Raw genomic sequence first — 12695 nt, 5'->3', positions numbered from 1 at the left:
ATTTCCAGCAAATTGCCACGCCCCCTTTTGCCGGTCAACTTGTTATTTTTCTTTCCGTCTCGGCTGTCTACGTCACAGAAGCTTGGCAAGCGTTGTAATATTGCTTGATTTGTCATGTCTGTCCGGTTCGCAAATGTCTTGAAGACAATCGGTCGCTTTCATGGAGGACTGACAACACAATTTGAAGCGAAAACAATGGCACAAACCGATGAATCTGTTAGCGAAATAGTTGCAGATTAATTTGTTGAGCGATTGTTGATCAGTTGTGGCAGTTTGACGACTAAGTGTTCCTTGTTAAGGATTTTTCGGATTCTTATGTTACTATGCCGCTGTCAACTAGTGCACGAAAATAAACGAACCCGAAGATGCCTAGTAAAGATATGGAAATGCCAAAAGTGCAGCATAAACTCATGGAAAAAAAAACATTAATTTAATTCTGCTGCAACCATGATGAGTTACGCCCCTGCCCCGTCTCCCTGTAGCATCCCGAAACCGCTGATCCAAGAATCGCCCCTGGCGAGAAAGCAGAGAAATTACGTTGTAATGTTCCGACATGGCCACCAGACGTCGCTGTTTTGCCGTGTTGGCGCCTGAGCCGGGGGGGAGCCGTTTGGTTTTTGGTTTGTGCGTGCGCGCGCGCGTTTCGAACTTGCTCGTGCTTGTATTTGGGTGTTTCCATGCTGTGGGTGGGAATGTCGGCTCGGCTGGCCGTAGAAGAACAACAAGTAGAAGAAGGTGATCTGCAAAAAAGGTTTCTCCCGGTGGAGCGGAGAAGACACGAATGGAGGCGTCAGAATTCCCAAAGGAATTGCTCGGTGAGAACTTTGGCAAGTTTACTAGTTGCAAGGAATATTGCGACACATCCGCTGTCAGTGATGAAGACAAAAAAGATCGATGATAGATTGATGAGATGATTTCTGTTCTGTCATTGGTTAAATCCGTTTCATGTGATTTGCATACATGAGGTTATTCTCCTGACCACTAAATATCTACAGATAATGTTCTTGTGTCAGAATTAGTCACATGCTCATACTGTGTGTAGCTGTAAGTATTATTTTTGACCGCTTGATGTCACTGCCTTCACGTTGTACACTGCAGTATCTGTGACGTTGAATGTGTGCATCCCTTTACAAGGCAGGCCTGGCCTGTTGAGTGACGTGTGCGAACTTTAAACTGGACGGTGTCAGTTGAGGCCTTTAGCTGCTCGACTAAGCCAATGTGCTTGCGTCTACTGCGCGATTGCGGTTTCTGTCCGAACCAGCAGTTAGCGGTCGGAGGCTAGGCTAATGCTGTTTATTAGAGCCTGTTGTACTTTGCTTCTTTGATTAAAGTTCAAATGATGCCAAACTGTGGACATTCTCTGCCTTTGACTCGCACTTCTTGCACCACACAAGCGACCCATGTGGAAAAATAATCACAGTAGAAATGCCGCACATCATTTCTGCGATATGAATTCAATTAAACAATCCACACCGCACACAAGCCCAAAAAGCGAGGCACCTCTCCTTTAATTTGTCTTTGTGGTCGTGCAGAGAGTGTGCAGGAGGCGGTGGGGCGGAGCCTCGAGTTGACCCTGAGCTGCCAACTCCAGCCGGAGGTCAAAGGTGAAAAGGTGGACAACAAAGTTCTGGTGAGTGACCTTGACCTCAAAATTTTGTCTTCACTTCCCGCTTGTAGTTTTTGTTGTGAGTGCAAACGGTGCACATCGGTGAAGCTGCCGGGCAGACTCGATTCATCGGCCAGTGCTTGCGTGAGCGTCCCGCCGCCTCGGTCGACATTCCACAGAAAGACGCACGCAGGCTTGTGCAGACATGACTTCGAACGAGCACACGCGCGCACATACCACAGTGAAGCCCGCGCATGCCGGCACACGCCGAGGCATGCGCCAACGTGTCGGTGGTCGAGCGAGGTGGAAGAGCGACCTCTTGATCATGTGATTAAAAGGGGGCGTGTCTTCAAAAAATTCAACAACCAAATCAGACAAAAACACATTACCGTAGAAACGAATGTGCGTGTGTGTGCGTGTGTGTGTGTGTGTGCGTAGGCCTTGACATTACATCGAGCCTTCTTGCTGTCAGCACGCATCCCTTCCAAGGTTAGTGGCTGTTTTTGTGTCTGTGTGTGCGTGTACGTGTGGGGGTGTGCGTGTGTGTGTGTTTATGCGTGTTAGTGCATGTGTGTGCTTGCAGGTGGAGCAGTCATTCAGCTACCTGGACATCCTTGGTCTCCATAGCAACAAGCCCACTCAGGTGAGATGTCAAAAGAAGTGGCTTCATTTCTTCTTCATCGTCATCACATGTGTGTTTGCGTACGCGTACGCAGGTGTCGCTGGAGTGCGTGCGCGGCTCGTCGACGTTGTGGTTTAGTTCCCAGAAGCACAGTGACCAGGTCGTCACCCACATCGGCTCCTGTCTCACAAAGATCTGCCCGCACGTGTTAGTAGCAAGTTGGGGGCGGGGGGTCTTTGGTCAGGCCAAAAATGTTGGATTTGTGGCCCTGCTTTCTCGAGCTCAAATGGTGTTGCGTCTCCCCGCCAGGAATCTGCTGAAGAAGTTTCACGTGACGCCTTCTGAGCGCTGGGCCGCCCTGCAGGTGGTCTTGGAGCAGCAGGAGCCCGTCGAGGCGGGGCCTTGCGGTACGGTATTTTCACCCACTGGGATCGGGCGATTTCATCGTCAAGCTGACTCCTAAATCCTGTTCCAGGAGGATTCTCGGATCAGTACCGGGCCGTCTGTGACAACCTAAACCTGGCCTACAGGGAGGAGGTGCAGTGGGTCAGTGCCACGTCGTTCCGGTTTTCACCCGTGGCTGAGCAATGCTTGATGGTTTTGCTACCTTTTGTGGCCCCCCCGCCAGGATGTGGACACCATCTACCTGAGCCAGGATACCACAGAACTCAACCTGCACGACTTCAGTCACCTCGATGGCCGGTGCGTGCACGTGCGCGTGTACGTGTTGTTGTGATGTAATACAATCTGTGATGTGTCGTGTTGCAACGCGTGCAGGGATCTCGTAGCCATCGTTGGCACTCTGGAGTTTAACAAGTGGTTCAAAAAGCTGGTGGCGAAAGACTGCAAACTGGTAAGGTTGGCATGTGCCAGGGGGCGGGGCCAAGCAACCATTGGACCCACCCCCGTGCATGCGTGTAGTCGGCAGACGTCTGCGAGCAGCTCCTGCGCGTGACGTCCCGTTCGATTTGTCTGGAGGAACTGGTCCTCGACAACGTCGGACTCAGAAGGTCAGCGCAGGCGCGCGACGTCGTTGATGCGCTTCTTGCTCCTCTGCTTGCTCGTCTTGTTCATCTTTCCTTTTTCTTTCTCTCCCTCAGTGATTTTGCCCACAAGCTGTCGTTGGCGCTGTGTCACAACCCCGCCTCTGCGCTGCACACGCTCAACCTGAGCAACAACTCTCTGGACGACAAAGGTTCAACACACACACACACACACACACGCGCGTGTCCACTAGGACTTGACTGACCATGTGTGTGCGTGTGCATTTGAGGCGTGTGCGCTCTGGCCGCTCAGCTAGGCAAACTGCCGATGGGCCTGAAGAAGGTGAACCTCAGCAGGACCTCGTTGTCCCCCAAAGGTGACCCGTTCATCCCGTCCGTCCGTCCATCCGTCCGTCTGTCCCCTCTCATGCGTGTGCGTGTGCGTGGCAGGTGTCAACTTCCTGGGTCAGGCGCTGTGTGCCAATCCCAGCATGGCTGCCACGCTCACACACCTCCAACTGGCGGGAAACTCACTCAGAGGGGACGATCTGCAGGTGGCGCCATTTTTGCAACACGCTAACGAGATGTGAGCAACGTGATTGTTTTGTTCTTGACAGAACCTTCACAACTTCCTGAGTCACGACAACTGCGTGGAAGTTTTGGATTTGTCCGGCACTGACTGCTCATTGGAACAGGTGAACACGAACGCACGCACGCACACGCACACACGGACGTTCCAAAGTCACCAAACGATTGCTGGTGTGTGTGTGTGTGTGTCAGACATCAGCATCTCTGCTCAGAGGATGTTTGAAGCATCTGCGTGTCCTCAACATGTCGAAGACGCTCTACTCTCACAGGTGAAATGTCGGTGTGACCATCACAACACGACCGCACGACAACCACTCTACAGATCACATGACTACAGTGGCGTCTCGAGATAAGAGTAACCCGAGCCGCCATTCCATTTGCTGCCTGTAGGTGGCGCTGAGCTCAAAACCACAAGGAACCACACACTGAATTGGACTGCGGCATTAAATCAGGATGCACAAATCACTCATTTTATTGGATAAAGTACGATAATGTCCAGGTATTTGAGTTACAAGCATGGTCACGGAGCGAACCAAACTCATATTTCCAGGCACGTGAATATCACATGACAAGCGTGACTATTCGTCACCGCGCAGCTGCTGTCCGTCTGCTGCCGTTCTCGTTGACCCTTGAAGTGGGTCATGTGTTCTGCGTGTAAATAAACACGGCTTGCGTCGCGTCGTTGTGTCGTCAGGAAGTGCAGGGAGGTTCCCGCGTCCTTCAAGCAGTTCTTCAGCCTGAGCCGGGCTCTGAGCGCCGTCAACGTGTCCGGATGCAAACTTCCTGCCGAGGCTCTGAAGTGCGTACGAGCGCCGACCGACCTTTGTCTCCATTTTCCCTCGCGCGTCGGCAGCTTTTGACGCGCTTGCTGACGTCTTCTCAGGGCGCTGCTGCTGGGCCTGGGCTGCAACCCCAACCTGAGCGACGTGTCTCTGGACCTGAGCGGCTGTGAGGTAACGTGCCACGCCAACGGCTGCTGGCGTCCCGGGCGGCCCTGCGGCTAAGTCACGTGACCCGCTCTCCTTTTGACTTTCAGCTGCGCTCGGCGGGCTCTCAGATTCTGGAGGGTTGTGTGGCAGAGATTCCCAACATCTCCAGTCTGGACATCTCTGATAACGGTGCCCGCCTCTCTTTTCAGAAAACACCCGTGCTCGTGTGGCTCATGAGGCAACTCTGGGTTTCTCCCATCTTGGCATGTTTGTAATAATAAAAATAATAATAATATTCCCTTTATTAGTCCCACAATGGGGAAATTCGAGATTCGAACCCAGGTCTCCTGGGGAGACTGGGTCCTGAACGCGGCGCCTTAGACCACTCGGTCATCCTGGTTTGCGTCGTTAAATACAAAGAAATTGCCCTTATTGCCTGCCGACCGGTCCTGGGTGGACCACGCCTCTCAATTCGCGCCTGCCGAGATCGGCTCTGGCGAACCCGAAATGGATGGATTGCTCGTCCTGCAAATCCAAAGTGGCCATTCGCACCAGCAAATCCATCTGAGCTGGTCCTCAAGTCTTCTTGTCTCTTGTCAGGTCTGGACGGGGACCTAAGCACCCTGCTGGTCTGGCTGGCCAAGAACCGCTCGGTCCGCCACCTTTCCTTGGGCAGAAACTTCCAGAACATCAAGTCCAAGTGAGTCCGCGAGCAGCGCTTGTGTCCGCACATCGGCGGGTCACTTTTCACTGCCGCTGCCTTGTCTTCGCTGGCAGGAATGTGGCGCCGGTACTGGACGAGCTGGTCCGTCTGATCCAGGAGGAGGAGTCGGTGAGTGACGGTCACGCGTGTTCCAACTCCAGCTGCTGAATTTGACTTGCCGTCATTTGGCGTCACCTAGCCGCTGAGCTCACTGTCACTGGCCGACTCCAAGCTGAAGGGCGACCTGGTCGTGGTCCTCAACGCCCTGGGAAGCAACTCCTCGCTCACCCGGCTGGACATCAGCGGCAACGCCATGGGTGACATGGGCGCCAAAATGCTGGCCAAGGCCCTGCAGATCAACACCAAGCTCCGGTGAGCGCACGCGTCCGCCAGTCTGGTGCCGCGAGCCGCGTTTTGCTCTTCACGGGCTTTCGTCACCTTTTACAGGACACTCATCTGGGACAGGAACAACGTCAGCCCTCAGGGTCTGCAGGAAGTGGCGTCCGCCTTGGAAAAGTGACTATCTGCTTCCTCTTAAAGTGTTCTACAAATTCGGTTTTCTTCTGGCAGTCTAACGAAACTTGAAAGCCATCCAAAAACCGTTCATGGACGCAAGTGCGAGCGAGAAATACTGTACAATGTTCATTTCAAGTTTGCGTTCATTTGGTTGATTGAACTTTTTCCAGGTATGATGTTGACAGCTTGGCTCTTGGCAAAGGCCAAGCTGGAATCCCAGTCAGCAGAAAACACTTTAGTTTGCGATCATCGTTTCAAGTAGAAACCACTCGTGTGACCGGTATCGTTCAGACGTGTTTTGTTCTCGTCAGGAACTTCACCATTCGCTTCATGCCCGTTCCCATTATGGACGCCGCCCAGGCTCTCAAGACCAACCCGGAAAAGACGGAAGACGCTCTGCTGAAGGTTTGTTCCAAGTCAGTTCTTCATCCTTTTAGGTCCTTTTTGACTTTGTAAATTGCTCAGGGATTTTTGGACCCGCAAATTAGATCCGCGGACAGGCTAGGGTCCCGGGACCCAAATTTGAAACTGCTGTGAGTATTCACCTGTGCCTCTACATGCAGATGGAACAATTCCTGCTGAGGAACCACGAGACCCGGAAGTACCTCCAGGAGCAAGCGTACCGACTACAGCAGGGCATCGTCACCAGCACCATGCAGCAGGCAGGCGGGCGGGCGGGCGACACTGCAATCGGACCGGCTTCTCACTGACCCTCTGCTGCTCTGTGCAGATGATGGACACCATGTGCGTGAAGGTTCAGGATCACTTGAACTCGCTCATGTTCTCCCAGGACCACAAAGTCCAGGAGGACATGAAAGTGGCGGAAAACCTAATGACAGACGCAAGGAACTCCAAGACCGTAGGTCCACTTGAGTTTCCTGCTCACACTAATTCAGAACTTTGAAGCATGATCCTTCCCTCCCTGGACCCTCCAGCTGCTCCCCAGCCTTTACCACCTGGGGGGCGACGGTCTACGCGGCGCCATTCAGAACAAGCTGGCGTCGGTGGCAGTGGAGGTGGCGGCCGTAATGGATGAGCAGCTCGAGGTAGTCGCTCGCTGAAAACTCATCGCACGAACGCACGGTGGCAAAAATCAAGCCAGACTGGTTGGAGTCAAGTCCTGGTCCCCGCAGACGATGCTGGCGTCCATGTTAGAAGCGGCCTCGGGTTTGTGTCCTCACGTGATGAAGACGAGCGGTCTTGCTTCAGATCTGCTGAGAGCGGGCGCGGGGAAGATGAGCCTCCCTCGCACATTCATCACCAAGACGCTCCTGGAACAAACGGGCGTGGACATCCTCAACAAGATCAGGTCTCGGTGGACACGCCCACCACTAATTGGCACTTCAGTTTCCGTCATGTGTGTCTGGTTCTCCTCGTTAGCTTTTTTGCTTTTGTCTTGACCCCCAGTGAGCTGAAACTCAGCGTGGCGTCCTTGATCTCCGATCGCATCGTAGACCGGATCCTGGACTCTTTGTCCACGTGGCGCCACACGCTGGTCAGCTACTATGTTTGACCTCTTTTCCCGCCCCCCTGGCTCCTCGCTCCCGTTCTTCTGTCCACCATCTCTTTCCATTTGCAGGCCAACCACGTGGCGAGGCAAGGTCAACCCGCGCTACGTCTCGAGTCTCAGGAGGAAACGCAAGTTCTGAACGAGACGGTCCTTCATCCGGACGCTGGTGATGGGGAAGGCCAAGTGGACGCTTGCGTGGTTGAAATTCCGCCTCCTTGTGAAAAATATTTGCTAAGTTGTATATTTCTTTCATGGAGCACTTTTCCCCTTCCAGATGACGGCCAAATCCAAAAGGAAGAGTATTCTGGTGCGGATGTTGCGACCAGTCTCTGTGGCGTTTGGTAAGTCACAACGGGTGTTGTTTTGTATTTCCATGGGAACCTTATGGAGTTTATTTCATCAGAGACGGAGTTTGACTTGGACAAGGCCCTGCAGGAGTATCCCGTCCACATGGTGGACCCGCCCTCCTCGCCTCCACCAGAACTCGTGCCGGCTTTCCCACCTTTAAGCTCGCTGCCTCCTCTGCAGCATCACACCAAAGCGCGTCCCAAAGCCAGGAGGCGAACCAAACCCGGCAGAATCGCCGTAGGTCGCCAGGAACACAAAGTCGGGTATGTGTAGACCGCGTGAATGTTATGAGAATTTCTTTCTCTTTCCTTGCAGCGTGATGCACCGCAGGGGGTGGAGCATCAGGGCATGATGGCAAAGCTGGACGAGGGTGTGGACGAGTTCTTCTCCAAGAAAGTGTTGAAACTCAGCTTGAAGTGAGCGTCTCCCTCGGCCCGCTCCTTTGACTGAAAGAGATTTGAAGCAATCGCGTGTTCTTGTCCACGCAGACGACTTGCTGCTCAAGTGACGGCGTCAAACACCCGCGAGCCGGCCGACAAGAAGCGGGACTCCAGGAGGAGTGGCTTCTTCAACCTCATCAAAGGTCGGACATCTCGCACGGAGAAAAACCAGGGGGCCGTCGCCCGGCCCACGTCGCCTGCCCGCACGTCATCCACGCCCCACGTCAGCATGGTCACGGACGAGTCCCTGCCTCCATCGCCCTCCTCGCTGCGCCAAGAGTCCCTCCGAGCGCCGACCCGGGCCAATGACCATTCTGAGACAAACGCATCCACGCCTCAGGAGAATGACGGCCCTTTGGTTCCGCGGCACGTGGGCATTCCTGTCATGGGTGCCGACCTTCTGGCCGAGATGAAGGCGCGGCAGGAGAAGATGGCCCCTCACAAGGTGAGGAAATCATCGATATCGAACAATTTGCTTCCATGGCAGAGAGAGAGAGAGAATAAATGAATACGAATATCTAGAAAAGAAGCACGCACGACATGATGCAATTCTGTGAGAGTGAGGCGTCTATTTTTTTTTTTTTCTAGTTGGAGTCATCAAACGAAAATGGCCCCATGGGTAAGTCCAGGCGAATGCTAACACTGATGCTAATTCGAAGTGTCGACTGTTCCGTGTTTGGAATTATTCACTTATTTTCTCACCTGTAATAACTTCATGTTTTTTTAAATATAGTGGACCAAGATAGTTCCAAGAAAATCCAGTTTTAGCGATTCAGGAGTGACTCCAAACCCAATCTCTACGTTTTCAATCAACCATTCATTGATTCACGGCCGAAACACAATTTAGCCAGTTTTACGTAGTGAACATGAGAGTGTGTGTGTGTGCGTGTGTTTGTTAACCAGTACGTGTGATGTCCTTGCAGCCAATCACACGGCCCGCCCTAACGTGGGCACAGACGCAGAACGGTCCCCACCTGAGGCCGCCCCGAGGTCCAACGCCCCTGGCATCAGCCCCAAGTCACCGTTCCCTCCATCGGTCGCTGAATCCCCCAGTCCGTCAAGTCCGTCAAGACCTCCCAGTCTCCGTAGTGCCCCTACTCCCACCGGTGTCCCCATTCCGCCCAATCGCGTGGGCCCCAGCAGCTCCGTTATGCTACGAAATGATGTTGATGATGAAGCAGGCGGTGAGTGTCGTCATGTCACATTATGATGCTAAGCTAATGCCAGACAATGCTCAAAGACGCGAAACTCAAACGTTGATGCTGACCAGTTAAGATGCGAAGCTAACACTTGGCAAAATTTGGCTACCGATGTTAAAATGACGTGTGCAATGATAAGCTAACAGGTGACAATGCTAAGCTAGCAGCTTATGATGCTAAGCTAACGTGCTGACGTTTCCTGTCAGATGATTCCATGACAGAGGCTGTCCAAGTTCCACTTCCTGCTCCTCGCCTGAAGAGGGCGCCGTCGCAACATGAACCAAAGCAAAGTGATGGATGCCAAGTTAGCGACTCCACTGGTCAGTTCCACGGGGATCGATATTACGCTACTACAAATATACTAAAACTGTTCCGGTAATGATTTGACACTGCTAACCTACTACTGCTCCTACCAGAGTAATACTGTCAACACTGAAGTAGTACTAATCTACTCATACTCCAGCAGTCGCACCGTGAGCACGATACTGCAAACACTGTACTTGGTTGTGTGGCTTTTGTAATCAAGTGCGTTGTGGGCCTCTCATTAGAATGCAGCGTTGGAGCCGCAGTGTCGCCATGGCGACGCTGGTCGTCTCTCAAGACGTTGCCACGCCGGAGTCCGGATGGGCGTCAGCGAGCCAAGTCCCTGCCCACCGACGCGCCGACGCTGTAACGTCAGACGTCTCTGCCAACGTGCTTATGATCTTGTTCCAAATGGTATGACCAATCCAACAATTTTCGGAAGAAAAATTGCTTTGGACGTTCTTGTGAATCTGTGTTTTCATTCCCACATCAAAAGTGGATCTATTTTCTACGTGGCGTGTTGAGGATCAGTTGAAATGGGTCGGCATGGCTCAGTGGTAGAGCGGTTGGAGTTCGGTCCGCCGGCTATTGGGACCTATTGTGATCCTGAACCCCATCTGGGGATCCTGGCATAATGGACCGAAAGCAGTGCTTTTCAGTGAAAAAAAGAAAACAAACGTCAGTATCAGTGGCAATGTAAGATGCCAGGCCGTGCTTTTTGTGTGTGCCAATTTCTGCTGCATTCGATTGAATCCTACTCAGATTCTCCCAGTTCTGACCTCAACAAAGACGGCTGATCCCCATCAATGCTTGCTTGTTCTGGTTCATCACAATACATCTTGACTCCCAGCAAACCTTCTTCATCATTTCCTTAATTTATATCAATAAAGGAATATCTTATCTTTAAAGCCATTTATTAATTTCACCAAATAACTTCATGCTGGGAGATGATGGGACGCGCTTAGAAATACCGCCCGGTAGGTGTCGCTGTCGCCCGCGGAAGCGGACCCTCTCCCCTTTTTTTTTTTTACTTTTTTAAAATTTTTTACGGAAACGGACTCTTGTTGACGCGGAAAAGCACGTGGCTCAGTCATCGCGTGTGCGGCGCCCCGTCCAGCTGTGGCGAGTTTTGCTCGCCCCCATGTGCGCCTTGCGTGTGTTGCGCGCGTCGGTCCGCCAGCGGATGATCGCGGCGGTCGAAGACGTGCTGCTGCGGCTGCAGCGCCAGCAGCAAGGCCGAGACGAGTTCCGACTTCCGCCGTTGAGAGCGTTGCTCATGGAGCGTCTGGCGGCGGCCGCGGACGACATCGTGATGCTGGCGGAAGGCGTCGTGGCTGACCTCGCAACCAGGATGCGGCGCGCGCACACACGCCGACGCCGTCGTCGGAACCCGCAACAGCCACCAACACCAGCAGGAGAGGAGAATGCAGGAGAGGCGACGACGTCCAGCTCCGCGGATGCAGGCAGGTTCCCACTCCCACGCGCGACACACTCCATTCGGTGGATGCAAAGCAAAACAACGAGGCTGTTCCTCGTGGCTGCTGAGCTGCACTTGAGAGGCTCCATGGACTGGTCGCCACTCAGTCACGGGTCACGTGTAGACAAACTTGTGCTGGTCACCACTCACACAGCATATCAACAAGCAACAGACTGGTCGCAAGTCAGTCAATATAATAACTGGGCCCGGAGTGAGTCATCTGGCCGGGCTGTTCGGGTCACTTCTCTGCCCGGCACACCCGTATAGAGTGACTTGCGATCACACGGAGTGATCATGATTAAAAACGTCAACACTGTATGCTGTCGAATGTCAGTGTGGTCTTCTAACTCTTCCAGGCGACATGGAAGAGGCGCCGCTGGCAAAAGAAGAGCACGAGCATCCCACGCACATCAACGAACAAGAAGCGGGCAGTCGAGATGGCGTCGCTGCCATCCACGTCGCCAACCCAGACGATGCTGAAGAAGAAGAAGCTGCAGCTGAATCACCGATGCGCCTCCAAGAACGGGCGGCGGGCGGCCACCAAGCGTCGGCCACGTGCTCGTCCTGCGGCAAAAGCTTCCTGAACGCCTTCCGCCTGAAGCGCCACCAGAAGACGCACTCGGCGGAGAAGCCCTACGCCTGCTCGGTGTGCGGGAAGCGCTCACGGCAGAAGGGCGACCTGCTCAAGCACATGCGCACGCACACGGGAGAGAAGCCATACGTGTGCGTCGTGTGCGGCAGCGGCTTCATCCACAGCCAAGCGCTGGCGCAGCACGCGCGCACGCACACGCGCGAGCGCCCCTTCGCCTGCTCTGTCTGCGGCGAGACCTTCGCCCGCAACGACTACCTGAAGACTCACATGCGTCGGCACACGGGGGAGAAACCCTTCGCCTGCGCCTTCTGCGGCAAGACCTTCCGCCAGCGCGTCAACATGACGTCGCACATGCGCGTGCACACGGGACACAAGCCCTACTCGTGTGCCGTCTGTCACAAAAGCTTCTCGGTCAAGAGCAACGTGCGCATACACATGCGCACGCACACCGGAGAGAAACCCTTCAGCTGCTCCGTTTGTCGCAAGGGCTTCGCGCAGAAGGTCAACCTGCTGAGCCACAAGTGCGCCGGCGGCCAGTTGGCGGCGCCTACCGGCGGCCACGGGGCCACGCCCCCTCCGCAGCGTTGAGCTGCTGGAAGCTGCGTTTTTTTCCTTTTGATGCTCTTTGTTTTTCAGAACCAGTAGCTATTACTAGGAGTTAAGTCGGCCGACCGCCGATTCATTTGCAGTTCAAGGCGGAAATATTGGCGTCAACCCTTTGAAAAATGGGAAACACGTGACTTGGCTGCTCGGAACAAATTCAATGTTAATGGGTGTCTGTCGCACGTGCAATTGTTCTTCCATTGCGAAACTGTGACCTGTGTTTTTCCCCTCCCATTCTTGTGCAAAGATGAATAAAAGCTTTGAATGGACAAAAAC

The 12695-nt window shown here is 53.6% G+C and overlaps 2 protein-coding genes across 4 annotated transcripts; both read left to right on the top strand.

Annotated features, from left to right (window-relative positions):
* Window positions 1-27: 27 nt before the first annotated feature.
* LOC148321845 (F-actin-uncapping protein LRRC16A-like) lies at window positions 28-11714 on the top strand. 3 transcript variants are annotated; one of them, XM_088318868.1, is made up of 38 exons: window positions 28-815; window positions 1533-1630; window positions 2045-2095; window positions 2190-2249; window positions 2323-2435; window positions 2538-2635; window positions 2704-2774; window positions 2857-2930; window positions 3006-3081; window positions 3150-3238; window positions 3329-3423; window positions 3502-3588; window positions 3662-3765; window positions 3829-3906; window positions 3992-4068; window positions 4494-4598; window positions 4683-4752; window positions 4836-4917; window positions 5329-5428; window positions 5506-5560; window positions 5631-5803; window positions 5879-5947; window positions 6259-6352; window positions 6511-6609; window positions 6678-6806; window positions 6883-6993; window positions 7081-7256; window positions 7355-7442; window positions 7527-7655; window positions 7732-7798; window positions 7861-8042; window positions 8121-8221; window positions 8294-8690; window positions 8834-8864; window positions 9169-9429; window positions 9651-9764; window positions 9993-10161; window positions 11581-11714. In XM_088318868.1, the coding sequence occupies exons 1-37, from the start codon at window positions 782-784 to the stop codon at window positions 10115-10117; spliced, it is 3963 nt and encodes a 1320-aa protein (XP_088174994.1). In that variant the 5' UTR covers window positions 28-781; the 3' UTR covers window positions 10118-10161; window positions 11581-11714. The 3 variants fall into 3 exon arrangements, with proteins under 3 accessions (XP_088174994.1, XP_088174995.1, XP_088174993.1); XM_088318869.1 differs by lacking the exon at window positions 11581-11714 and adding an exon at window positions 10244-10655; XM_088318867.1 differs by lacking the exon at window positions 11581-11714 and having other exon boundaries at window positions 9993-10204.
* On the top strand, window positions 10746-12694 carry LOC148321844 (uncharacterized). The gene is made up of 2 exons (XM_088318882.1): window positions 10746-11210; window positions 11581-12694. Exons 1-2 carry the CDS (start codon window positions 10889-10891, stop codon window positions 12402-12404), a joined length of 1146 nt encoding a protein of 381 aa, XP_088175008.1. The 5' UTR covers window positions 10746-10888; the 3' UTR covers window positions 12405-12694.
* Window position 12695: the final 1 nt, after the last annotated feature.

This window comes from Idiotropiscis lumnitzeri, chromosome 16 (assembly GCF_059441095.1).
Source record: "Idiotropiscis lumnitzeri isolate Australia: NSW breed Sydney's pygmy pipehorse chromosome 16, RoL_Ilum_1.0, whole genome shotgun sequence".
Classification (NCBI taxonomy): Eukaryota; Metazoa; Chordata; class Actinopteri; order Syngnathiformes; family Syngnathidae; genus Idiotropiscis; species Idiotropiscis lumnitzeri.
The sequence above is the reverse complement of the archived record's forward strand: the minus strand, read 5'-3'. Positions and strand labels throughout refer to the sequence as shown.

Coding starts and splice junctions, on each gene's coding strand:
- LOC148321845 (XM_088318868.1), top strand. CDS start 782: ATGGAGGCGTCAGAATTCCCAAAGGAATTGCTCG. Junction 4,918..5,328: donor TCTGGACATCTCTGATAACG/GTGCCCGCCTCT, acceptor GTCTCTTGTCAG/GTCTGGACGGGGACCTAAGC. Junction 6,807..6,882: donor ACGCAAGGAACTCCAAGACC/GTAGGTCCACTT, acceptor TGGACCCTCCAG/CTGCTCCCCAGCCTTTACCA.
- LOC148321844 (XM_088318882.1), top strand. CDS start 10,889: ATGTGCGCCTTGCGTGTGTTGCGCGCGTCGGTCCGCCAGCGGATGATC. Junction 11,211..11,580: donor GTCCAGCTCCGCGGATGCAG/GCAGGTTCCCAC, acceptor TAACTCTTCCAG/GCGACATGGAAGAGGCGCCG.